Source organism: Terrapene carolina, unplaced genomic scaffold (assembly GCF_002925995.2).
Source record: "Terrapene carolina triunguis isolate 2854851 unplaced genomic scaffold, T_m_triunguis-2.0 Scaffold113, whole genome shotgun sequence".
NCBI classification, from domain to species: Eukaryota; Metazoa; Chordata; order Testudines; family Emydidae; genus Terrapene; species Terrapene triunguis.
Window position 1 is genome coordinate 14,870,254 of NW_020664464.1, and position 27,326 is coordinate 14,897,579.

A 27,326-nucleotide genomic window follows, 5' to 3' on the forward strand; every position below is an offset into this window, starting at 1 on the left:
CTGTTGCTTTTTACAGATCCAGACTAACACGGCTACCCCTCTGATAATTGAAATCTCAGTTATACATGTAAATGTTTGCAGGATTGGATCCATATGAATTCAATTCTGCAAACCCATACTTATGTGAGTAATTCTGTGTGTATAAGGGCTTCTTGGACGAGAAAGATTGTGTGGCTTTGAGGTGCAACAGCCTGTCTTGCATTCTTTACTTGTGCAATTTTACTAGAATAAATTCTTTGCAGTCATTAGGTGTACTTATGTGAGTAAAGGTTGCAGGATTGAAACCTATGGATTTAATTCTGCAAGTGGTTTTCTCTCAGAACTTCCAGAATCCACATTAACTATAATTCCCTTGCTCTGTGACTGAAGTGTGTGGCTGGTTGACATATTTTTAAAACCTTGGAGTGCTGGGGTCAAGTTCCATCCCAGTCCCTGTTCTTGGACTGGGTTATGTACTCCCATTTTCCCCAAATATTGTTGTTTTTAGGAGGTCTTACTTAGAATACTACAGTACTAATTTTGGAAAAATTATAGGTGCTTTTTTATCTCCGTGAACATAATACACAGATCCTGTTGTGACACCCTGTGAAAAAGAACCATTTGAAATTGTAAAAGTATCAGATTCTGTACAGATTGTTCTCATGCTGCTAGGTAGCTTCCACAATATGATTAACTCCTCTCTGCACATAGGCCCACCCAGATGCCCAAAGGTATTTAAGCTCCTGAGTTTCATCCTACCACCTGTGTGGATCTGGACCCTAGACTTCATTGTGCCTTATTTGGGACTGCTGTCCTTACCTAACCCAGAGCTTCCTGGAAGCGCTGAATGTTCACACACATCATTTCAGTTGAATTTTTTTTTTTATATAGGAGTTAAGATCCTAAAATCTTCACTTACCACTCTGAATATATTTTGCAATGACCCATTTCCAGCAGGTGGAATCTTCTAGCACCATTCAGCTGATAGGTTGCTGCTAGATTTTGCAAATGAAATTCCAAGAGCTTTTGTTGGAATATGTTTTTGTTACAAGAACCATTATTAAAAATGCTGCTTTTTGGGGTACAGCATCATTTCAAAAGTAAGGAAAAATAATACTGTTCAATGTAGTATTGAGGGAAGCAAACGGTCTAAGTAAATTATACTGTGACATCTCAAAAACTGTGCCCAAAAACATCAGTTGTCACCTCTTGTAAGTTTGAGGGTGATTTTCAAAATTCAAATGAAAACATGGACCAAACTGCCACCTATATGGGAAATCACAGCATAGGGGATTATAAACTCTGATTCCATGTCTGTGCTAGCCAAATGACTTGTTAGTGACAATGGGTGTTAGCTGTGGGTGCAGCTAACCACTGTTTTGCTGCCACTGCAGACAAGGAGAAATGGTGTTGAGAACTGCAGCACAGTGGTTTTCCCCCAAGGGTACACATACCCCTGGTTGTATGCAGAGGTCTTCCAGGGTGTACATCAACTCATCTAGATATTTACCTACTTTTACAACAGGCTACAGAAAAAGCTCTAGTACAAACTAAAATTTCATACAGACAATGACTTGTTTATACTGTTCTATATACTATACACTGAAATGTAAGTACAATATTTATAATCCAGTGGATTTATTTTATAATTCTATGGTAAAAATGAGAAAATCAGCAATTTTTCAGTAATAGTGTGCTGTGACACTTTTGTATTTTTATGTCTGATTTTGTAAGCAAGTAGTTTTTAAGTGAGGTGAACCTTGGGGTATGCAAGACTAATCAGACTCCAGAAAGGGGTCTGGAAAGGTTGAGAGCCACTGCTGTAGCAGGATGTGTGGATGACCTCTCTTTCTGAAGTGGTGCTGAACATGGTTTGTTTGTGCCTACACTTGTAAAAGCTATTTTTGGTGCTGGTTGTGACATTTGTTGTCCGCAACAGGTTATTTTGCTCATGAAGACAAGGCTATAGTTTGCTAGCTCAGAGTTTCCTCTGGTTGTATGTGTTGGTAGGATTGCTGTAGAATGAAGGGGAAGTTCAGGCCACAGAACCCAGGGATCTGGGGTTCATTTGTACTGGAGGCATGTGTGTCTTGTTCTATGGTCCCCAGGGCAGCCATATTCCCATGGGCTTTGTGATTGCTCTTGCCCTGCTTTCCTCCTGTGTGCCATGAAAACTTGCCTGAGGGGTTTCTGGGGCAGCGGCCTGCAGGGCAACCCAAGAGCACTACTCCTCTAGGCACTGGCTTCCATGGATCTCCTGAGATCTTCAGACTTGCCAGTTCTTGTGGGGCCAGAGCCCCACCCTGATGAAAAGCTGCAACAGCTACTCTGCAAGTGGGAGCTTTCAGAATTTCCTGCCCTGCTGAGGCTATGTACTAGCACAGGAGATTATCTGTCCCCTTTGCTCAGATCCACAGCAAGTAGAAATAAAATAACAGCCACATATCTTTGAAAAATCTTCTTCCTATCTTTGCCCGAGCGTGACCGTATCAGCTGAATGCAGCTGACCCTGGCTAGAATCTTTGATGAGAATGATGTCATTTTAGCCAGTACTAAGAATTTAATTCCTGTGCCCCTGCTGGAAACAGAAGATATATTTGTTTATGGCTGTACCATTTTACAAGAGTGTGTTGTGTTACCCTCGTAACCTAACTGAAGTTTGCATGGCTGTAAATGAAGGTAAATGTTGTCCCACATTGTTTCATAGCATCTCTTTCCTCTATACCACTCAGAATGTTATTTCCCCCTTTCATGTCCTGATATTAATAGTCATGAGTTGTTGGAATATGTTGTACGCCCCTTAGTTTGGGACCAGTGGATAATTTCCCTTGTAATTGTAATCATTGTCTAACTAGAGAGTAGACACAGAATAGTTGTTCTTGTTTCCAGGTTGCATTGAGAAGGCAGCAGGCCCAAGAAGAAGAGCTGGGGATCAGCCATCCCATCCCTCTGCCCAGTGCCCCAGAGCTCTTTGTTAAGAAGGAAAACAATGGTGGCAGCTCCTGTTTATTGTTGGAAAGCAGCAGCCCGACACATTCAACAAACACAGCAACTACAGCATCCACCACCCCATCAGGTAAGGGAGTGGGGAGAAGGGGGGGGGGGTTCTGGTCACTCTAATGAAGAGAGCTGGTTTCAGAGAGATGCTGGTTTTTGTTTTCCATGCTTGTTACAGCTGCAGCGACAGGGCTGCTGTGTGTTTCCTTCTCTTTTCTTTCCCACAGAGCAACATTGCTGTAGAAAGAAGTCTGACAGAAAAGGTGTGTGTGGGGGGGAAGGGGAATCAGCAAACAATTTTTCATATTTTTTTCTTTTTTTTAAAAAATGTGGATATCAAAATGGAAAATTTCAGAAACCATCAGCCAGCTCTTCTACTGTATATATGTGTAGGTGTGAAACAAGTCTGCAGACTTAATGCTATCATTTCCATTCATATCTGGGATTTAAAAGAGTTCTCTCAACGCCAGTGTGGCTGAAAATGAAGCCACTTGGGCCACATCCACAGCTCATGTAAATCATCATAGTTCCCTTGGCGTCAGTGGAGCAACGCTGATTTACACCAGCTGAGGATCTGATGCTTTGTCTTTACAAAACCTGACATAATTAGAAATACCAGTTGGTTATAAACAAAAGTGAAACCAGCTTCACTGACTTCCATTGTCCCAACTGAGAGAGATGAAAAAGCAAATGAACACAGTGAGAAGGAAACTGGATTTTTGTTTAGGTTTAGTAACCAAGGAGATGTTAGTAACATAGATAAAGCAATTTGTTAAAAATATGTTTGTGAAATGGACGTTGTCCCACTAACTAACTAAAGATCAGTGTGCTTCTATATGTCAGCCAGCCGGCACCATTGCCTGCTCCAGTACATTTAGAGCTTAGTTCCTGCACCTGCCAAATGGAATTGCTATATCCCGCGTTGACCAGGCAAGCCCTCTGGGTCCAATCCTTGTACGCACAGAATGGCAGTTCCATGATTTCCGTGTGTTAAGAGGGCATTGTTTTGGGTTGTGTTTAGAAAAATTGTTTGTTGGAATTAACAGATTCTGTTTTCATTCAGACAATTCTTTTAAGATCATCTTTGGTTGACCATGAGCCCTTTCATAAAAAGAAATTTATTTGGAACACTGGGTTTTGTTTGTGGTGGGGAAGGCTGGTTAAGGATTAAAACAGCTTGTAAAATCACTTACAGAGATTGTGGTTAATTCAGACAAAAGAGGGGAAAAACTTACTCCAATAAATCAAAAAAATGAGATCAAGTTGCAATCAGTGAAACGTTCAGAAACTTCAGTCTCAATGGATATAGAATGGAGTATTTAACCTACTCAGTTTTTACTACAATAAAAATGTGCATTCAACACCCTTGGCAATATTATAAAAATACACAGATCCATAAAAAGATCCTAGGAGAACTTTATGCTGGACTAAAAAATGTAAAGTGTAAATATTGCCAATTTCAAAATCTTTAGAAATATTTTTAAAATTTTAGTAAAGGACTAATTAATTATAAACATCTTTCAGCCCACTATTTTTTTAAGTGGAGTGTCTTTGTCAGTGTGTCAGGTAATGATGTTCTTCAACATAATAGCTCCATGTTCTTCTTTAGCAGTTTAATAAATAGCACAATGTAGGCAGTAGCATTGATAATATTGTGCTTAGACCTTTGCAAAGTAGATGCATTTCCAACAAAGGACAAAATAGGGGTCAGCATTCGTTTGCCAGAAATGAATTCAGAAATCATGTACAGCATCTGGGAATGAAAACTTGGGCTGAGATTTTCAAAAATAGGAGCCTATGTCCATATTTAGGCACCTAAATAAGGCCCCGATCCTATAAACACTGACACATATCCATAACTTCAAGCACATGCATAGTCACATTAGTGAACTCCTGGCCCAGTTGAAGTAATTGGGAGTTCTGCCATTGAGTGCAGTGACGTACTGTTTTCACCATTGACTTTGATGTGACTACTCGTGTCCTTCAAGTTAAGGACACACATAAATATTTGCAGGATTGAGGCCCGAGTGGCCTGATTTTCAGCATTGTGCACCTGGCTACTCCTACAGAAGTTGCTCTTCAGCACCTTTGGAAATTAGGCTTCTTAGCTGCCCAAATAGAGATGTATGCACCTAACTTGGTCTTTAGCTCTTGATAGAGTCCCTCAGTTATATATTACGTCTGTGCACGTTTTCCTCCCTAGATGCAAGTACCGAGAAGCACAGGTATATATGTCTATATTAATATATATAGATTAAACTTCCTTTGCAGGGGATCTTTATATGGTTAAGATGACGCCAGCCCTAGTATGAGAGCTGCAGAGAATCTTCCCCTTTGCAATCTAGGGTGCTTTCAGGTATCCTGCACTTGTGTTTAATCTGTTTAATATTACTCTCAAGCGAGAATTTAATAAGTCACCTGATTTGGAGACGAAATGAGTGGATTGCGTGTTAATGAAATAAGGGGACAATGGGGTTGTGGAAAAGCAAGACAAAGGGGGCAGCGGTAATGAAAAACTCCACTTTTAAAAATAAAGAGTCTAGGAATCCAATTCCGGTGACCAACCATATCATGAAAGACCCAAAGCCTTCAAACGTGCCATGTGAATGAAATATAATGATGGCTCATGGTGAAGCCACTTGGGTGGCCACACTCCTATTTTTAGTGCACTAGCTTGCGGAGAGTTAGCATGTCTGTCCACCCACACTGGGAAGCTCCGTTCCAGCTGCGGTGTAGACATACCCTTAGAAAGGTAGCAGGCCCTGCCTCACTCTCATGAAAAGGAACTGCAGGGGTTGAATAGGGCTGGTTCACAGCAACCTGGCGAGTGGGCCCTATTTTGGAGGTGGTGATGTTATGCCCCAGAGTCTAAACTTTCACTGAAAATAAAAATGAAGTCTTTAGCTCTGACAGTTGAAAAGATAACCTTGCAAATATGAACGGAATATAATTGATGGAGTGGTGCCTGCCTGAGTCTGCAGGCAGCCTGAGCTCTGAATTCTGAACTGCTCCCCTTCATCTCCTTGGCGTTAGGGAGAGAGATTGCAGGATGACCCTTCCCCAAGGAATGTGGGGGGAGGAGAGGAGGTTGGTCAAAGAAGGGAGCAGAGACAGAGGAGATGGCCCAACACACCACTGCATACAGCCCTTCCCCGAAGACAAAAGCCCTGTTAGTGCCCCACTGTGCTAGATCCTGTACAAACACATAGTAAAAGTTAGTCCCTGGCCACTCTATATAGATGAGACAGACAAAGGATGGAAGGGGCAACAGAGACACAGAGTGAAGTGACTTGCCCAAGGAAAGGTCATACAGTAGGTCAGTGTCAGAGCTAGGGTTAGAAGCCAGGTTGGCTGAATGCAGTCCTGTGCCCTCTCCACTGGAACATGCTGCCTGACCTTTCACAGGGCCTTGTTTGTATGTAGATGCAGCTCTTTGGAAAACAACCATCTACAGTAGTAGTCAATGCTGACTGAGTCAAACCGTGCCCTGAGCTGGAGGCAGACTGCTTTCATTGACAGCCAGGAGAACAACGCAGACCCCCAGGAGGACTCCTGTGAGGACAAAACTCGCTCTAACATTAGTATATAGTACATAGGAGGTCATAGTGACAATAGTTAATTCTATTCCTTATGCAAGCTGTTGGCTTTAAAGGCTTAGTAATTTTTCTTTTGAACTTCATCACACTGCACATAGTTTGTGTGTGAAGGAGTCACACAAATCATATAGGGTGCCAGGGAGAGAGGGACTTTCCTCATTGTATCTATTTTACTGGCATGTCAGAAATATTATGACACCTTGAGAAACCAGAGACAATTTTTCAGACCTCTTGCAACACGCCATTTTTGGAAAAGAGGAAAAATGAAGTGAACTGGTGCTAGAACAGCAGCTTGCCCATGTACTGTTTCATTCTTGGTGACAGTGTTTAGATTGAAAGGTGCGTCTTATCTTCCAGAATCAGAAAGAAAATAACCCTGGGAGTTTGCAGGACAGTTGGCAGGAGTAGCATGGGAGCAAATGAAACAATTTGGGCAGGACACATAATGAGATCTGCTTACAGAAGTTCTGTGTTACTGAGCGATTTTCCTGAAAAAGTATCATCTGGTTTAACTGTAGTGCACAGATATTGTAATGCTCAGTAAAAAGCCAGGATTTGGGAGCATTTAGAGCAACAGTGAGTTCCTCGTGTTTTGTTTTGTTAATTTAACGTAGTGGGCAAAATTCAGAGATGAGTTACTCTTAGGGGAGACTGAGCTGATGTGATTGTACCTTTCAAATAGCCTTTCTTTTAGTCCCAGAGTCATCTACGATCCCCACAAATGTGATGTCCCTGCACTTCTTTGGTTTACATCAGAAATGCAGAGCCATGAAATGGAGGTTGCAGAGGGAGCCACTCACATGAAAGGAAGGAATCTCACGGCATTTTCATGGAAGAAATGTAATAATTTGTGCCCTCATTTGGGGGTTTTGTCACACATTATGCCTTGGCAAGTTGGGAGGTATGGGCGTAACATACACATTGAGGTGACCAGAAGATGCTGTAGGATACTTCAACTTTCTGGGTCTCCCCCATGTGTTTGCAACTGAGACTCCCCCAAGATTTAGCATACTAAAGCTCGCACCCACTTATCACCAGGCAGCTTTACACATTGTGGGCTTCTCCTCCCTTTTAGGTTTCCTACAACCTTAATCAGGGCATCATTTCTTTGCCTCCATAATGACACTTGTTCTGATCAAGTTAAATGTGCCATTATTAGCACTTAGTAATCCATTTCCAGTGTCGACCGCACCAAGCTCAGTAGTCCCCAGTCCTGATTAGGGGCATCTGGGTGCCACTCAGATATAAATATTTAATAGTACTACAGTTTCATTTCAGATAGAATATAGGTTTAACAAAATCTGTAATCTGGCCAGTATACAGGAGAAAAGATCCAGATGAAATACAGAACCGACACTTTGTTAATGTCACTGGACTAAAAAAATTGAAGGTTTAGTTCATTATTATTTTTCCTTTTGATACATTTATCATGAATGATGGAAACAAAGGTGTTTTCTTCATATTTCACTTGGTAGGATCTCCCTTTATTAAGAGACTGTTGGAGGAGTGGTGGGGTTTTTCTACATATCGTTAGGTAGTTATGTGGTTATTAGTCCATTGGCAAAGTAGCATTTAAGTGTTTACAAGTAGAGCCTTGAAAATCCGTGGCTATCTGCTTTATATCCGCAGATATCCGCATCTGTGGATGTGGATATCCGCAGACCATTTTTGCGGATTGTGGATCAGATGCGGATACAAATTTTGTATCTAGCGCCCTGCAAATCTGTGGATATCCACTTTATATCCACAGGCCATTTTTGCAGATCGGATGCAGATACAAATGTTGTATCTGCGCAGGGCTCTATTTACAAGTACACAATGTTTTGCAGTTGATGCATAGAAACTTAAATTTAAAAAAACTTTTTTAGTAAATTTTTTTCAGTTAGAAAATATTGAAATACTTTGTTTTAAGCTGCCAATTGCAAAGAAGCCTATGGATGTTATGTGCTGAACTCTCACGGGCATTCATTGGGATTTGGGCACCCAAGCGCAGATCCTCAAAGGTATTTAGGTCCCCAACTCCCACTGAAATCTGGGCCTTAAGTCCCTTAGGCCTCTTTGGAAATCTCTCCTTTACCCTTTAATTTCCTCTTTTCCTTCTTTTCTCTTAGTCTTTCACTATGTTCATGCTTAAACAAGAGCCTGAGTTGGGGTATGGAGGAGTAGGTTCTTATGCCCCTGTATGGACACCCAGTCCAGTCACAATCTCTAAAACAAAGGAAAATTTAGGCAACAGTTATTATTGATGAGCTATTAGATTGTGAGATGGTGTCCCAAGGGAACTGGCAAAAGTCCCATTGCTTGGGTAATTTTCAAACTGGACTGGACAAAGGCCCATGGAAAAATATGGAAATGAACAATCCTGCACTGTCAGGTATGTGGGCTAAAGAACCTGCCAATAATAGGTCTTTTCTGTTTCTGATTTCTGTGATTCAGTACTGGATTTGTAGGTGGTATTGGATAGTGGAATGGATGTAACCTAACAATGCACAGCCATTGCAACAATGGCAAGTCTTCTGCTTGCTATGAATTCTCTATACAGGGGATATCTCTTGTCGAGCAAGTGAGGTATTACTGCTTCTCTCTTTGTTGCTTTGGTTCAGCCATATTTAGGAATGCTGCAGAGACTTTTGAGCATCTCATTATAAAAAGGCCATAGATAAAAATGAGCGAATCAAGAGAAGGGTGGCAGAAATGATGTACAGCTTGTCAAAAAGGAGACTAAGGGTGGATATTACAGTCTATAAATATCTGAACGGTAATAATATGAAGGAGGGGGAGTGATTATTTACAGTACTTGAGACTGCATAACAAGGAGCAATGGCTTGAAACTAAAAAAAGGAAAAAATTAAATTAGACAGTAGACACTTTTTTTCCTACCTGGAAGTGCAGTTAGGCAATAGAATGACCTGCCTAAGGACAAGGAGGTAAGTGAAGCATAATTGTAATCATAGGCGGCGAGTTATATGTGCCCGTGGTGCCCGTGCTCCACCAATATTTAGGAACGTGGGCCCGGATCCACCAATGTTTGGGCTTATATTTTCAGAGCCGTCCCGTCTATAGGATGGATCGGGGCAATCGCCCTGGGCCCTGTGCTTTGGGGGGCCCTGCACTTCAGGGGGACACGGGGTCCAGGGCGGCCTGGGGGCTTAGCAGGAGGCCTGGCGACGGCAGCAGCAAGCAACCCAGCCCCAGCCTGCCCCACCCTGCTCCGCCTCTTCCCGCCCCTGCTCCACCCCCACCCCACTCCACCCCTTCCCCCAAGCCCCCACCCTGCCTCTTCCTGCCCCTGCTCCATCCTCGCCCTGCTTCTTCCCGCCCCTGCTGCGCCCCCATTCCAGCCCTTCCCCCAAACCCCCACCCTAGCTCTTGCTGGCTTCTGCTCCCTCCCCTCGAGCAACATCAGGAGCCAGAGGTGTGGGGCGGAGCGGGGCGGGGCGGGCTGGGCTGGGGCCGGGTCAGTTGCTGCTGCCGGCACCAGGCCCCCCACTAACCTCCCAGGCCACCCTTTACCCCATGTCCCCCTGAAGGGTGGGCCTCCCCAAAGTGCGGGGCCCAGGGCGGTTGCCCTGGTCCGTCCTATGGATGGGACGGCTCTGCTTGGACCTGTTCTGGGCACCGGCAAAAGTTATACAAACCTGGTGCCCATGATCGTAAGAGGTATTTAGGAGAATGTTAGATAACATACTTGATGATTAATACGGAGGGTGAATACTGATCAATGCGGAGATTAAACTAGAAGATGACATGAATCTCCTACAGCTTTGTTTTCTCCTGTGTGATTCAGTGCCTATGGACTATGGTCAGGATTTGACTACACTTAAATAAATCAGAATTTAAATCTTAATGTTACAGGATAGTTTGTCCCTGAGTACGTTCTCAATTTATTCTCCACTCCTGTAGTTTGAAGAGTGTGTATTTTATTACATCTTTCCTGGTTCTAATGTTAAATATAGGTGTTACATGATCTTCCCTACAGTTCACATGAGTCTCTCTCTCTCTCTCTCTCTGGAGTAAATCCTGAAGTAGCACATATGCTTACTTAAGGCCAGACAACTTTGTGGAAATTCCGTACTAATGCAGCAGAAGTACAGCAAGACTGCAATTTTCCAAGTGGAAATCTTTGGGTGAAATGTTCATGACTTTCTTTTCCAGTTTTCAACTTGCTTGAACATTTTTAATGAAATTGAAATTTTTTTGAAAAACTAGTTTAAAAAAATGTGTGTGGGGAGAGATGGGAGGAAGGTCGCTAAAAACTGTTTTCCCACCAACTCCAGAGAAGAGCTCGTTAAGGGGATTCTTCACCCTGGTGCATATGCTGCGGAGAGCTCTCTGCACTGCCATATGGAAATGGGGAAGGGGCTGGTGGATTTGTACACAGTGTGAATGCACTAGGGCCATACTTCTCATTGGTGGGAACACTGAGCTGCATCTGCTGTACTCCTCTAAATCTTGCTGTCATTGGCCAGGGGCTGAATAAGTGTCTTTGGAGGACCCAAGGCACATGCTGGTGTTGAGGCTCTTTTCCCTGGGTCCTGCTGTACTTCAGAAGTTTCTTTTTACTAGGGCTTTCTTTGATTTATCAGCATTTTCCCCCTATATTAATGATTCCTTGCTTTTTTCAGAACATTATGGTAGATCCTCTTTTACTTGGGCTACTCTGAATCTGCAGCACCTTTTGGATCAGCATTTCTGACATATGGTGAGATTTTCAAAGGCACAGATGAGAAAGATCCTCAGCTGGGGTAAGCTGTCATAGTGCTCCATTGACTTCAGTGGTGACAATTTACACCAGCAGAGGGTCTGCCCCAGGTGTCTAGCTCCCATTGAAAGCCTGTGGGAGTTGGTTGCCTGTCTGTGCTTTGTGCCTCTGAAAATTGCCCCCATAATCTGATATTGTGTAGTAGATCTGCATTCTAATTTGAGGGGTTATTTGTTCCTGGCATATGTTATAAACACTGAGACAAAGAATTTTGGTCCATTATGATTTTTTATATAGGGACACTGTATTATTAATCTCTCCGTGCCTAACTGCTCGTTCCTTCCCGTGCCCTTGAAATATTTCCTATTATTTATCTGAATGTGTGGTATTTTGCTGATTTAAAAAAAAAAAAAAAAGATTAAAAGTGGAGCCTGAAAGATGATTGCACAATTCCTTAATTAAATTTTGACACTGTCCCATTTGTTTCTTTGCCCCATATTTTATACCTCACAAATCCTAGTTCTTTCTGTTTACTTTTTGATGGTCCTTCCTTATTTATAGGGCCCTACCAAATTCCTGGCCATGAAAAACACGTCACGGACCGTGAAATCTGGTCTTAATTGTGTGCTTTTACCCTATACTATACAGATTTCACAGGGGAGATCAGTGTTTCTCAAACTGGGGGTCCTGACCCAAAAGGGAGTTTCAAGGATGTCACAAGGTTATTTTAAGGGGGTAGCAGTATTGCTACCATTACTTCTGTGCTGCCTTCAGAGCTGGGCAGCTGGAGAGTGGCGGCTGTTGGCCAGGTGCTCAACTCTGAAGGCAGCTCCCCGTCAGCAGCTGTGCAGAAGTAAGGGTGGCAAAACCATACCATGCCACCCTTACTTCTGCACTGCTGCCTTCAGATCTGGGCGGCCAGAGAGTGGCGGCTGCTGACTGAGGGCCCAACTCTGCAGGCAGGAGTGCAGAAGTAAGGGTGGCAATACTATATCCTGCCATCCTTACTTCTGTGCTGCTGCTGGCCACGGCTCTGCCTTCAGAGCTGAGCTCCTGGCCAGCAGCCGTCACTCTCCAGCTGCCCAGCTCTGAAGGCAGCGCAGAAGTAAGGGTGGCAATACTGCGACCCCCCTAAAATAACCTTGTGACATCCTTGCAACATCCTTGCAGCAGTGCAAAAGTAAGGGTAGCAGTACCACAACGCTCCCTACACTAAACTTGCAACCCCCCTCCCCCTCAACTTATTTTTGGATCGGGACCCCTACAATTACAACACCATAAAATTCCAGATTTAAATAGCTAAGATCATGACATTTATGATTTTTAAAATCCTATGACTGTGAAATTGACCAAAATGGACCGTGAATTTAGTAGGGCCCTACTTATTTATAGGGTTGGCAGAACTCAATTTTTATTTGTTTTATAATTTTGACAGATAATATTAATGTTTATTTTTAAGCATTTTTTCCATTTTTATAGATTTTAAATTTTCACAGCTGCATATAATTGTGGGGGGTCAACATCACATGTAAAAAAATACAGTTAGAAATTCTAATAAGTTCTCAACCAGCATTTTTCCTGCTTTGCATATTTGTACGTTTCTAGTATTATCAATGGAAATATTTCTTCATCGGTTTGTGAGTGTACTGTGAAATCAATGTTTACCAACATTTACCCATAAAAACCTAGTTTTTCCAAGCCTACTTATTCATCATATTGGCCCTTATTTCACATTTAGTGTATTTATTGCTAGATGGTCTGTGTAACCAATAGCTTACCTTTGAACATTTTCTTTCTGGATTTTTCCTTTCTGATGCTTATTCACATTCACCCGTTCCCTAAACTTGTCTTAACTGTGGTGTTCAGTGATCCCACAATGCTTACAAGAGCTCTACTTTATTTGCTGTCTGATTCCAGCTGTTTGTTAATAGCAATAGAAGAGTCACAGCGCCCCACCCAGACTCTGCCTGGGAAACACAGCACTTAAAGGCCCTAGTATCATACAGTCCTTCCTCTCTGAAGTTCATTGTCCTTGTTTTCACCTGTGTTTGCTCTCATATTAGTCAGAGTCACAAATTTGACTAGATCAATCAGTTCATGGAATTCCTACCCACATGGTATTCCACCATACATCCAGGAGGAGATTTTTGAAGGCTCACATCTACTTAGGTGCCCAGCTTGCAAAGGAAGGTGGGTGCCTAATTGTTCTTTAAGTTTTTGCATTTAATCATACCTTCTGTGCGGCGTAAAATTAAGGACAACATTTTCAAACATGAGTGTCTCGCTGTAGGCACCTATAAATCTAGACGCATGCACCTAAATAAACAGCCTAATTTCTGTTGGCTCTTTGAGATATTGAGAGCTTTGAATCAGCCAATTTATTTAGATATTTAAATATGGTTTTTAGGTATCTCAGTTTAGGCATCCTGTTTGAAAAATTTGCCCTAACTTCCTTTCTAATTGGCTAAATTTTCAGAGAGACCTCTACCAAGTTTCTCTGTATATACAGGCCATTTACACGCTCAGAGCCAGATCCTCAGCTGTTGCAAAACATCATAGCTCCAAAGATCTGGCCCTCAGTTGCTGTGCATTATTGCTTGTGTATGTAACTGATAGATTGTGCATGAGCACAAGTCATTTGTGGTTAGTTTGCATTTTCATGGACACATTTTTTTGTGAGAATAAATTCTATCACTTGCATACACTAGTAATCACATGCAAGAATTGTGTGTGCAAGTTATTTGCACTCACTAATGCAGGCCACTATATACATATAGATGGTTCTATACCGTTCCTAGTCATATCGCTACCAAGAGTGTGTCTGCATAGTAAAAAAGAAAAAAAAAACACTTCCCATTATTACTAGTTGGGGTTTTTCAGAAACCTTTTGCATTTCTGTCATCATGTTGCTTCTAATCAAGTGGTCTCTAGCAAATTCCGACCATCAGCTTACTCCCTTTGTTATTTTTAGTGTGAGCTATAATGATTTTATCCCAGTCATATTTCCTCCAAGGTCTTCTATCTCAGATACTTGTAAAGCTATCCCTCCCTACTAATGTTTTCTTTGATCTTCTTGTTAATGACTTAAATCCATACTTATCTTATTTCTCCTCCTCTCGTGTTTGCTCCTCCGAATCTGCAGGATGTTTATAATCATTGTCTGGGCTTTAGGTTTTCTTTCCCAATTTCTTTTTCCATAATATGTCTTCCTCTTTTTAAAAAAAGTTCTTGTGTTATGTAACCAATGTTCCTATTAAAAATTTAATTCTCATATGTTATACGGAATTTAAATATTTGTAGTTTTCTTTCTCTCACACACACATAAACATACGCACACACACAGTGGTCATGCTCATAGCAAGTGCAGTGAGGTTGAAAACTACATTTCATTATAACCCCTTATTTTTACATGCTCATAATTTTCTAAAACACTAACCTTTTGGGCCCCAGTCAGGCAAACACTCCTACATGTTTGTAATTTTATGCACATGAACAGCCCCATTGAGTATAAATATCCCTATGCATTAAGTTATGCCTGTGCATGAGTTTGGAGGATCAGGACCTTAGTCAGAAATTTTGAATGCTTGCTCTCTGTCCAAGGGTGAATTTTTTTGTGTGTGAAAGTTTGAGCAAAATGTCAGCTGTTTTTGAATTATAGAATGTGTGTGTGGGAAAGGGAGAAAACATTTTCCCCACTTAGAAAAAAAAAACCTAGCCCCTCCTTTTTACTCAGCAATGTAACAAACTACTGACAACTCTGTAAGTTGTTTGTAGTGTTGTTGTAGCCATGTTGGTCCCAGTATATAAGACAGTGTACGAGAGGTAGTATTTTTATTGGATCAACTACTGGTGAGGTAATAACTTTTATTGGGCCAATTTCTGTTGCTGAGAGAGACAAGCTTTTGAGCGACACAGAGCTCTTCTTCTGGTCCATAGCTCGAAAGCTTGTTTCTTTCACCAACAGAAGTTGTTCCAATAAAAGATATTACCTCACCCACCTTGTCTCTCTTACCTTGTAAGTTGAAGAAGAACTATAATATGTCAGATATCAGGACTGGTGCCTTTATTTGATTTGGGGGAAAAATGCTTTTTATAATTTAACAAAAATTAGAAATACTTTAATATTGCATACTGAACACATGCAGTAGATTTTTTTAAGGATGAACAAATTGGGCCCAATCCACTCTCACTGAAATCAGTGGGGGTGTTTCCAGTGACTTCAGGAGGAGTTGGATCAGGCCCAATGTAAATAAGTGCACAACTGAGAAGCTGGTTATGCCATATGCTTCCTCCGAACATACAGTAGGTTGACCAGATGAGGGAAAGAAAATATCGGGCCACATGGCGGGGTAGGGGTGCAAAAAAAAAAAGCTGAGTCAGTCCCGCTGGCAGAGCAAAAAAAACCCAGCGCTGCTGGCGGATATTGGGACAAACCCCGAAATATCTGGACAGTCCCGATTTTATCAGGATGTCTGGTCACCCTAACATACAGTCTCCCACCTACTGGCCAACCCTCCTGCCTCCTTGTTATTTTCTCAGATTGTTTTGCCTTTTAAAGTAGTTTTTGTTGTTTTAAGTGAATTAAAGACCTTAAAGTGACTTTTTTTTAACGTATGATGGGAACAAAGGGAATCCTAATAGTAATATTGGACCATTACTTGCTGGAAATGATAGAATTGTCAATAGTAATGCAGAAAATTAAGGAGGGTTCAATAAATATTCCTGTTCTAAACCTGGGGAAATGCCAGATGATGTAGTCACATGATACGATGAAGATGAAATACTTTCCATTCTAACAAAAACTAAGGAGGGTGTTAAACAGCAGCTACTCAAACTAGACATTTTAAATTAGCGGGTCCAGATAACTTGTATCCAAGAGTTTTGAAAGAGGTGGCCAAGGAGCTCACTGAACCACTAATGTTGATTTCTTTTTCAGTAATTCCTGGGACACTAAGGAAGTTCCAGAAATTGGGTCACCTTGATCCTGGGGGCCAGTTTAGCTTTCAGCATAGGTTAGAACAGGGTCAGGGCTCTTCTAACCTGCACAGGCTAAAACAATATTAGGGACCATTCTGTCAGCACAGTCTGGTAGTTAGGGCACTTAGTTAGGAGGTGGGAGACCCAAGTTCAAATCGCTGTTCCAGTGACTACTTAATTATTCATAAGTAGTAGAACAGCTTCAAGAGGAGAAAGCCACATGCCAGATTATCCCATAATCCAGTGGTTAGGGCACTCTCCTACAATAGCAGAGATGCAAATTCAAATTTCTCCACATCAGACCGAGGGGGGAATTGAAACTGGGTCTCCCACATGGGTCCCCTAACCACTGAGCTAATGCTTACAATGGAGGTGCCAACAATACTTTCTCTGGCCATTTTGTGAATCCTTTACTATGCTTCTGTCAAAATGCTGAAAATCGGAATGAAATTAAATTGGGACAAAACAAGCTGTTTTGACTTTTTCAGTTCAGTAGAAACTATCTGGCAAACTCAACACAAATTCACCAATAGTTTCAGTTGACCTGAAACTGCATTTTTTGGCAAATAAACTGTTTATCAAAAAAATGTTGCCCCATTCTCCTTCTGTGTGCTTTACCTTGCAATCTTAATAGTGTTCTTTTTACTGTCATGCTTTTTAATTAGTTTCTTAATTTATATTGCACCTTTCTTGCCAAGTAAAATATAGTCTATTTGACATTGGTTTAAAACTTAATTTTAGTTCAAACTTGAAAAAAACTATATCAGGAAGCATTTGCTTATGCTAGTAAACTCAGATAATGACTCCAGCATTATTGTTGGAGGGGGGAAATAATATTCATTCCTTCAGTATAAAATCAGTATTGTTTCTGGCAGTAGAATAAACCTTGAGAAACATCAGAGTTTAGGCATTGACGTCTTTACGGATAAAGCCAGCTCCTGCCCACAGACTGCTTTCTCCTGATAGTGTTCACATGGTGCTTGTGCCTTTTTGATAATATTTACAGAATTAGCAGTATTGCTTCTCACCCTCACTGACAGTGTTGCAGGACATGCCAGATATTTTCAAGAGTTGTCAAAAAATCATTTGAAGACATTCTTAATCACTGGTTGTTTTGTCTTAAGGCCTAGCATGATAGTGAGAAGAGATGAGGCTGAAGTAGGAGTTGCCAGGTGGGATGTGCCTCAAAAAGACATTGTTAGATAAGGAAGTGATGCAGCAATTAAGTATGACCCTGTATATTGCAGCTGTAGTGGAATAGGCTATAATACTTTCATTGTGCCCTTTTTTTAACATGTATTTCTACTTTGAAAAGTGGCTATGTAAAACTGGCACCTTCTTACCAAACAGATCAGCTCCCTGTGTGTGTATTGAGAGCAATGTCTAATCACTTTTGGACAATAGTACATTTTTGCTCCTGTTTGCCCTGCACAGCTTAGAGAGAGCTGAATTATTTTCCTGTGTGTACATCAACATTCAAATTATTTATTAAGTTCCAATCAGTTACATTTGTGCAGATCCATTGAAGGAACAGGCTTGGACCTGTGTCACTGAAGGCATCATCTGAAGACCCTGGGGCTGCAGAGGCATCGCCAAGGGCACAGGTTAGCCTGCAAAACCTTTATTACAGGTGATGATGGACAAGAAGGGAAAAAACCCAGCTTGGCTGAGTTTGCAGGGCTGGCAGTTAGAAAAAAAAAATCCTTTCATTTGTAAGCTTTGCATATTTGAGCAGGAGTATTGAGAGACAATGAGCCAGGAACCCCACAGTGTCATTTTTCCAGAGACACTTAGAGTATAATTGACCTTTAACTCTCTCGGTGCACTAGGATGTCAGTGACTGGCCCACAGTAATAATTCCTTCCAAATGTAGAGGTGTGGCCTTCTGTGTAAAAGTCCAAATGAACAAGTGCAAGCTCCTCTGCTGCTAAACAAGCTCCATTCATGTCCCTAATCCATGTGTTCTGCCACTTAGCATGCGGTTGTAAATGTGAATGCTTTGAGTTACCTCTATCAACCAGTCCTAATGGGATTGCCATTTCCTTGAGCATTGGGACAAATTTAGAGATGTCGCTCATTGGCTGGGGAACCTTGGAGACGCAGCAGAGTTACTCTCGCTTCATAGCAGCAGCAAAATGGCTGAGGTAGATCTCCATGTCTGCAGAGAGCCTAATTTAAGTGATCCTTTTAAGGGTCTTGAATGCCTTTGTTTTATACATTGGGCTTTGGCGGGGGCGTGAGGGAGGATTACACCGATGAAGCTACACCATTGCACACTTGTAGGGCTTGATTCATGGTTCCGTGCCACACGTGTGTAGCCATTTATGCCTGTGCAAAGCATGGCCATCCTGAGGGATTTTTTGAGCTATTGGAGTGCAGGAAAAGCGTCTGAGAAGTTTCTTAAAACGGGGGAGGGGGGGAATCCCCACTTTCATCCAGTAATTAAGAAATGGCCAACTGGCTTTTTATTGGAATTTCCTTAACAATAAATGAATGTTCTCATTATTTTAAATTCACCTTTGGGCTAAGAACAAGGCTGAGAACTTCTCCAGAAAGTTATAAACACCTGAAAATCAGGCATTAGAAAGAAAGCGCCTCCTAAATTTATATCTGTAGAGTCATCATAAAATGATTTTTTTAAAAGAAAATCAGAAACATTCCTTAGGGAGTCAGTTTCCCCCCCGTTATTTAATTAATTTATTTTTCTGGGTAAATAGCTTTTTCTGGGGACAGCTTCTTCTCATAGAGGATCAGAGTCAGTGGCGTAGCCACGTTCTAACAGCAGGGGGAGCGAACACATAAAAAAAGGTGCCACCTGCCGCGAAGCAGCGAAGAAAAAAAAAAAAGAAAAAAATATGAAAAACCCAAGTCTTGCCGCCGAAGACTGAAGAACCCGCCACCGAATTACCCGCCGAAGACCCGGAGCGACTGAAGGTCCCACCGCCGAAGACCCAGAGCGACTGAAGGACCCGCTGCCGAATTGCTGCCCAAGACCCGGAGCGACTGAAGAACCCGCCGCTGAAGTGCCGCCCTTGCTGGGAAGCACCCCCGAGTGAGTAAAAATTAAAAAGGCGCCACTTTGGGGGAATGTGTTCAGTGGGAGCAGCCATTCCCCCTGCTCCCCCCTAGCTACGCTACTGATCAGAGTCTGCCACCCTGACTCAGTGACTAGTATCTTACTCATGGAGCAGTCCCATTAATTTCAGTGGGATTACTTATGGGGTAGGATGTTACCTGTACTCAGGCCACGTCTACAGTGCAGGTGCCACAGCGGCACAGCTCTGGTTCCATAGCTATGCTGCGTTAGTGCCATAATGGAGACTCCCTTCAGTGACAGAAGGGGATTTTCCATCACTCCAGGAACTCCATCTCCCTGAGTGAGGGTAGCAAGGTAGACAGAAGCATTCTTCCATCAATCTAGGTGCAGCCACACCAGGGTTTAGGTTGGCACTGTAGCTATGCCATACTAGCTTTTAAAAGTAGACCAGGACATATGGTAAGTATCAGAAGCTAGCCCTTAGCTAGATGTCTGAGGGAGGTAAACACAGAAGTTCTAACGTTCTTTTCACTTTCACTCATATACACAAGGAGTGACTCCACTGAAGCCAATTGGGCCTGACTCTCATTTACACTAAGGCCCCTTTGCATTGCTCTGGCAGTGTAAAGGGGCCTTAAATTAGGCATAAATGTAATTTACACCCACGTTAGGGCCTCTTTACGCTGCCAGAACAGTATAAAGGACCTTAGTGTAAATGAGAATCAGGCTCAACAGAGTTACAGTGGTGTAAAACTGGCCTAAGTGAAGAAAGAATCAAGCTCATGGGACTGGGATGAGAGAGGGGGAGAGGTGGAGTTGAAGAATAGAACCGCTGGCACCTCTGGGATCTAATATTCAGGCATACCTAATTGTTGCTACTACACTTCCCAGCTTAGGCTAAAGAGGGTCGTCCCACCCTCCTACCCGCTCTTTATTAACAGAGAGAAAAAATATTACAGAAACATTTGGGGGGTGGGGGGGTGATTTGCAATGTTTCAGACCGCTCCATGTGTTACATACCTGTGTAGGGTACGCATAATACATCACATGCTACATGCTTAAACAAATTACTGCCGGCTTTTGTATGCGCAGTGACAAGAGCTCTAAAGGTCAGAAAAGCTTCCTTAACAAATTTGATAAGATAGTGCAGTGAGCTGTAAAGGCATAAAGTCCTGGGGGTCGGAGACCAGACTAGAAGAAATAATTATGCATGGTAATGGGTAATTACAGATAATGGCCTATTTTGGGGGGTGGCAGAAAATACACAGCCCCACAACCTTGCCTGGAATGCACATTGTCTAGCACATTAACTTTATAGCAAGCTAAAAGTTCAGCACTGGAACAAAAACAAATCCCTAATTTACAAGGGAAATAGCACAGAAATGTTCTTTTCAGAGGCTGAATTTATTTTTAAAGGCAGAACAAACATGAGGGTTTTGTTTTGTTCCAACACCCCCCAGTCAAAAGAACACTGATGGCTAAGCAGAAAATAGTTAATGGTGCCAGCTTTGTTTGACATCTAAAATAGCTCTGTCATGACTGTCTGGTGGGAGAAACATATTGTTCCAGCATTTCTGATTATTACTTTAGGGAGTGATTTCACACCAGCCTCTTTCAAGGCTACTGTCCGACTTCAGAGCCAGCCATGAATTGAACTAACACACTGTCGGAGCAGCATTGCCAGGGTAGTTAGTAGGGGAGTTAGAATGCATTCAGCTGAGCAGGGGGGAGATTGTTAAGTGCAGAGCCTAGACTCTTATGAGGGCTGAAGACAACTATTGGCTGCTGAGGTGAATGGGTTTTTCTTCCTGTGTGTGTGTGTACACAAACTTGGTTAATGACAATGAACACGCAATGGATCACTTGATGATTACCTGTTCTATTCATTCCCTCTGAAGCACCTGGCATTGGCCACTGTTAGAAGACAGGAGACTGGGCTAGATGGACTTTTAGTCTGACCAAGTCTGGTCTTCTTATGTTCTTAGTTGTAAAGAATCAGAAATCAGCAAATGCAGAAAATGAGGTTCACATAATAATGGTTATTCACAGTGCATGTATGCAGTTTCCCCTTCCACTATGTATATCCATGCAGCTCCCATTGGAATCAATTAGATTTGTGTATATCTAAGGCCCTTTGTATATTAAGGTATATCTTTATTAGTATAACTAGTAATCCAAAAAAACTCATATATACGAGGGCGAGTAAATCTTGCTATAAGAACAGTAACTTTTGCATTTCTTGATTATATGTTCAGTTATGTCATTGTGTCCTTATGATTGCATTATTATACATTTTTGTATTGAGTGTGCCTTATTTTGTTAAAAAGAAAAAAGAAAACAGGGAAAGAGCGATTTCAACACTGACTTGGGTGTTGATTGTACTGTGCGCATCTGTGGCTGCATACCCCCAAATATTAGCCGCTAAGGGGGTTCCTCTGACTTGTGGACTGGCATTACACAGTGTGCAAGGGACCAAATCCTGGAGCCCTTACCCAAGCCAGATTACCATTGTGGTTAATGAGACACTGGTTTAAATCACCTTCTTCTGCAAAAAGAGCTTTGAACAGTGGGTCAACTCCTCAGCCAGTGTAGGTTGGCATAGCTCTGTTGACGTGAAGGATACTATGCTGATTTATTCTGACTGTTGATCTGGTGCACTATTTTAAAGCATGTGGCTAAGTAGAGGCATGGGATCTGGGCCTCTCATAGGGATGTAGATATATAGGACTCTTAGGTGCGGCTGACCCAGGATCTTGCCTCTTTTAAAAAAAAAAAAATCTCAACCCTCCTGAAATGAATTACTGGTTAATTACTATTAATATGCCATAGACCTGAAGAGCCGTGTACAACACTGAAAGATCAATAATAGTATTTATCATGAGGTATATTGATCTTCCATCTCAGAGTGGGTCATATTTCACACCACATCCTTCAGTGCACAAAAGTAGCAGAAATACTGTATAAGGCTAAGTAAACAGGTAGAAGTGAGCTTAGTGATCAAGTACACCGTACGAGGACTAGAATGGGAAGTGATAACATCAACCTGGCAAAGGGCGCCAGATGGGAGGGAGGGTGTGGGGGGCGGCACTGTATGGCAAGCCCAAATTAGAGACTGGCCTGGGAGAAGATGTGGTGTACATGAATCAGGTACATGAATCATGTATAGTATACATGAATCAGGGACCAGTGTGGGGAGGAGGCAGATGACGCCCTATTGCGTGCCTGTATCAGTGACCAGTGGGGGAGGGGGGGAAGACGTTGGCAGCGCCACATGGTGTGGTCACTGGTGACTGGTGGGCAGGAAGAGGCGGGTGGTGCTGTATGGTGTGCCAGCATCACTGACCGGTGTGGGGGAGGACACGTGTGGGGCCGTAAAGCATGCCCCCCTCAGTGACCTGAAGGCTGAGGACAATTTTTCCAACCCCTCTCTCCTTGTACTTGTGCATTGGTGGGTTGCTGCTTTGCTTCAGTGTTGAACCCAGTGTTCTTGACCCCATTTTAGCTACAGTTGCACAAAGTACTACTGTACCTTAAGAAGGTTGGTAGAAGATTACACCTATGCAGCATCTGAACTCCCAGAATACTTTGTAGACTTAGGGCAAGGCTGGTCCTGGTCTTGCACACTGCACAGAACTAGGGAGAAGGTGCAAGGAACCTCTCCTGGTTCCCAAGCATGGGGACCAGAGACAGTCAGGACAGTATAAGGCTAGCACCTGCAGCAACACTAACCTTCCAAAGAGTACAGGGAAGGGCAGAGTTGGGAGCAAATGAGGCAGCTGGTTAAAAGATGTAGTATCAGTTGTTCTCCTTGGAGCATCGTGCCTAATATTGAGCTCCCGCTGGAGTGATGCACCCCTCGTGTGCAGGGATCTCTTTGTTCTCCACGGAAATGCAGCCACCTCTGGAGTGAGAAAGCAGCAGCCAATCTGCCAGCAACACTGTACAAGTGCCGAGGGTTTCATTTGGGGGAACAGATGAAAAATAGCTTATTAAATGAAAACAACTGAGTCGATCTAGGCAGCCTGTAATTAGCAGAATTCAACCTGCCCAGGCTACTGAAGCTGACAACTCTTCTTTAATAAATTCAGCGCTGGGGGTTCTTTAATGACTACGAGTGGGCAAGGATTTGGTTTTATGTCTGATGTACAACACAGTTCGTAACCAGTACAGCACTTCCAGCACTATGCTGGAACTCAAGGGAATGGGCCAGCTACTGAGTAACCCCCCCACCCCCACCAGCACCTAGCTTTTCCTTGAAGCTCTCCCAATTAGGGAGCATCTCATCCTGACCCTGTTTAGTTTAAGAGCTGGTAGAGATGCAGGCAGATCAAATGCCTAAAAGTCTCTCCTTCAAACACAAAATCCTCTCCTTTTGAAGTGTAGTGTCCGGCTTTGCTTCAGCTGATTTCAAATTCAGTCAGGGAAATAGAAGGAAAATACAGGGAGAAGATGTGGTTAAGTATTTTAAAGGTAAAGGGCCTGATTCTGGTCCCTAATCTTGCCCCTGTGCGCCGTTCAGGGGCACAATAGTCTGAGAGAGAATTCCCCGGGAACACAAGCATCGTAGGAGCAAGTGTCTCCTTGCAGCCCCCAGCGTCTGGTGTATACCAGGAGCAGGAAGATGCGTGCGGTCCAAGCTCTCACAGCAGCCAGCACCAGCACAAGTGTGCTGTGAATCAGAGTAACCCCTGAGGATGTTCCAACTTTCACCAAAGGCCATTTTGGGCCTCAACAGTAGCCCAGAATCCAGGTGGTGCAAAGATGCCATAAAGCTATGCCTTCTGTGTTGTATCTCTGAGGACATGCAGCCCTGAATCTAGCCAAGAATACTCCAGGGAAAGGCAGTAACCAGTCACCATGCATGGCTGCAAAGAAAAGCGCTTAGGTTTTAAATCCTGGGTGCAGGAGTTGGCTGGAGCCTGTGCTAGTTCTCAGCTGCTCTTCGCATGATGTTGCGATTTCCTGCATCTTTTGGAATATAACACGATAGTGCCATGAGACCTCACTGAGGCCTCACTCTTCTGCCTCATCTCACCTGGCAAGAGCATTTGGGTCTGCTCCAAAGCCCACTGCAGTCACTAGGAGTTGCTCCAGATAGGGGAGGCTGTTTTACTTTCCCTGAACTTTCTTCCTATGTCTCCTGCTTTTCTGGTGTGTTGTTAGGAGTGCTTCCCAGCCCTCTGGCTGTAGCTCACGGGGGATGTTTGTCAGGCCCATTATAAGAATTGTGGATTCCATAATTTCATGTTCACGAAAGAAAAACGTCCCAGGCTTCTGACAGTTTGGGATTTATGCATGTGGGTGAGTGTGCGGGTGAGTGAACTGGTGAACTGATGAGTCTTAAAAGAGCAGCTCATAGGATTGTACAGATTTTTAGAGAGCAGGAGACAGCAGAAGAGACACAAAGGACCAGACCAATAGATTCATCATGGGGCCCAAGCGCTAAGCCACCAGGGACTACAGCACAACCACATCAGGAAAAAAGAGGGCATTGGCAAGTCAACCCCTTAACTCAGTAAACTCCAAATGATGGCTGCCCAGCACGGGTATGCTGTAGAGTGTGCATCAATCTATAAGCTCCCTTTGTGCTCCTATGAAAGAGACAGCCATAATGCTACATCCAGTGCCTCTTTTCGGGGAAGGGAGAGTGCTAGCCCTGCCAGAAGTACTGAACCCCAGAAGGGGTGTGTTTGAGGGATTTGGGGCATGATCATGGCTGTACCCCTGCTTCAGCCCTTCCCACCATGAAAGACCTTTGGAAGCACCAGGAGGCTGTTGCTGGGGCTATAGGGAGCACAACACCCTTTCTAAAAGTGCAGCAAGTGCTGCATGTGAGCAAGCCCCCACTCCCCAGTATGCTTGCTCCGTCCCTGCACAGGCATTAAGTGCCCCAGCCAGCTAAGTCTGCCTTGCGTTACCTTCTATCTCCTAGAAAATCTGTATCCCAGCACGGGAAAGGATGGAGGACATTACATTTGGCTGTTGACATATAGTATGAGAAGCCGAGCAGCCTGGCTGCGGTATTATTCAAAACCTAAGTTTGGGGTCAAGGTAATCCAGGGATTTGTTTGATTGACCAGCTTTTCAGTTCCAGTCCCCTGAGTTCTGATTTGACCAAAGTCCCGGATGAGATGAACTTGGAGGTTAAAACTGGCAGACTCTGCTTAACAGAGACACAGGCGTGGAATAACAACAGCACCAAAAACTGGGATGGAGGTGAAATAATAGAGCTATATGGGAAAGGTTTCTGCTTCTCTGACCTGATACCTCTAAGCAGGGCTCTAGCAGCCTCACTTGCACAAATGCTGTCGTGTAGATTGGAGAAATGTTCAGAATGTAAGTGCCCAAATGGCTGGATTTGCACTCGGGCAGAGCCTAGGTATTGGGAGAGTCAGGACAGAGAGAAGACACATAGTATTTAAATTACCAAGTTGCTTTGTTTTGACATGTGTAAAGATAAACTCCAGTTACAGCAGGGATGGAACTGCGCTAAAGACCTGGCATGATACAACTGTTGATTGTGAGGGATCTTAATTTCAAGCAGGGAAGGGAGGCAGGGTTGGGTTGAAACCTGTAATAAATAGTACTATTGATCATTTGCAGCTGGAGTGGAGCTCATATATAATGCTTTACAACTGAGGGTCCTTGTGAGGTAGGTAAATACTGTTGTGTCCATTTCACAGAGATGGTTACTGTGGCAGAGAAATATTAAGTGACTTGACCAAGATCATGCAGGCTCTGTCCACTATAGGGTTTTTGTATAAACATTCCATTACCATTGTTAGCACTGGTTCAGCTCTGAAAGTGTCTACAATATTAGGAGGCCAAAATAGAAAGGTCACTGGCTGGCCACCACTGTCCTTGTTGACACCCTGTCATGTCACCCTGCTCAGAACAGATCTAATCAACATCGTGTTAAAAACAGCAGCAGCAGGTGTCTACACCTGGGATTGAAATGTTGCAGACACCACTGAAGCTGAAATGGTATTGGCGATGGGGGGAAAGCTTTAGAAAACATCCCTAGTGTAGATAGGGCCACAGTGACTCAATGACAGAACCCAAGTGTTGGAGTTCTAAAGTGTTTGTGCCTCTGATAAAAAAATACCCTGTTCAGTACTTAGCCCAATTTCCCACTGTATCAATACTATATCTTGGAAAGTTACAGCATTGTTTCCTGTGCACTTATATTAGTGCCTCTAAACCCATGTGACTGTGTGCTGACTATGCTATGTGGGGGGCATGCACAGACCTGATGCATGTGTATGAGAAGAGTAGGGGTGTGTCAAGCACCTGCGAAGTTTTAAAGGACAATCCCCCTCCCCTCAGAGGAGTCAGAAGACACCAGACCTGCCCTGGGCTAGTATAGAGGGAGTGGAATTTATACATTCATGCATTAGCAGCTGAGAATGAAGTTGGAGCCTGACTCCCTTCCCGGAAGGAAAGAGGATGGAGCCTTCTTTCTTCAGACAGTAGGGGAGGGATGTGGTAGAGGCAGCCCACAATCTAAGCAGTCAGGAGTAAGATTGAGAGCGTGGCCAGGAATCCTGTGAAGCAACAAAATAATCAGCACCTCTTTCTGCAGTGCCGTGGAAACTGGTGCAAGGGATTCTGGTACGGGTGATTGCCTGAGAAAAACATGGCTGCATTTTGAGTCTGTTTCTAGAGGAAAGGGGTTGAGTGTCCCTGCCGAAAATAGTCTGAGCCACCCCCAACAAATCAGGGTTTGGATTGCCAGGGCTCACCCTGCTGTGCCTGGGTATCACAGCTTGTGTGGCATGTACGCTCGTCCTCCTCCCGTTCTAAAGCCATGTTTATAGAGTGCCCCAGCTGTCACCTGCAGATAACCAGGTACAAAGGGGTGAATGAAGGGAACCGGTGTCAGCCTGAGGTCAGCATCTTTCTGCTTTTAAGTTAATACAGACTTGACATATAGCTATGATACACTTTTAAAATGTAATGGTGTAAATCTATTTAATTTGAGTTTACACCTGCTGAGGTTCTGGCCCAATCTCTAACCTTCTAGTCGGTTTTGCCTCAA

The 27,326-nt window shown here is 43.2% G+C and overlaps 1 protein-coding gene across 1 annotated transcript in view; it reads left to right on the forward strand.

Moving 5' to 3' along the window:
• Positions 1-2,652: 2,652 nt before the first annotated feature.
• DMRT1 (doublesex and mab-3 related transcription factor 1) overlaps positions 2,653-27,326 on the forward strand; it is a 77,569-nt gene continuing 52,895 nt past the window's right edge. Inside the window, exons 1-2 of the mRNA XM_026652332.1 lie at positions 2,653-2,658; positions 2,869-3,055. Coding sequence (XP_026508117.1) covers positions 2,653-2,658; positions 2,869-3,055 — 193 coding nt within the window. The remainder of the gene's footprint in view (positions 2,659-2,868; positions 3,056-27,326) is intronic.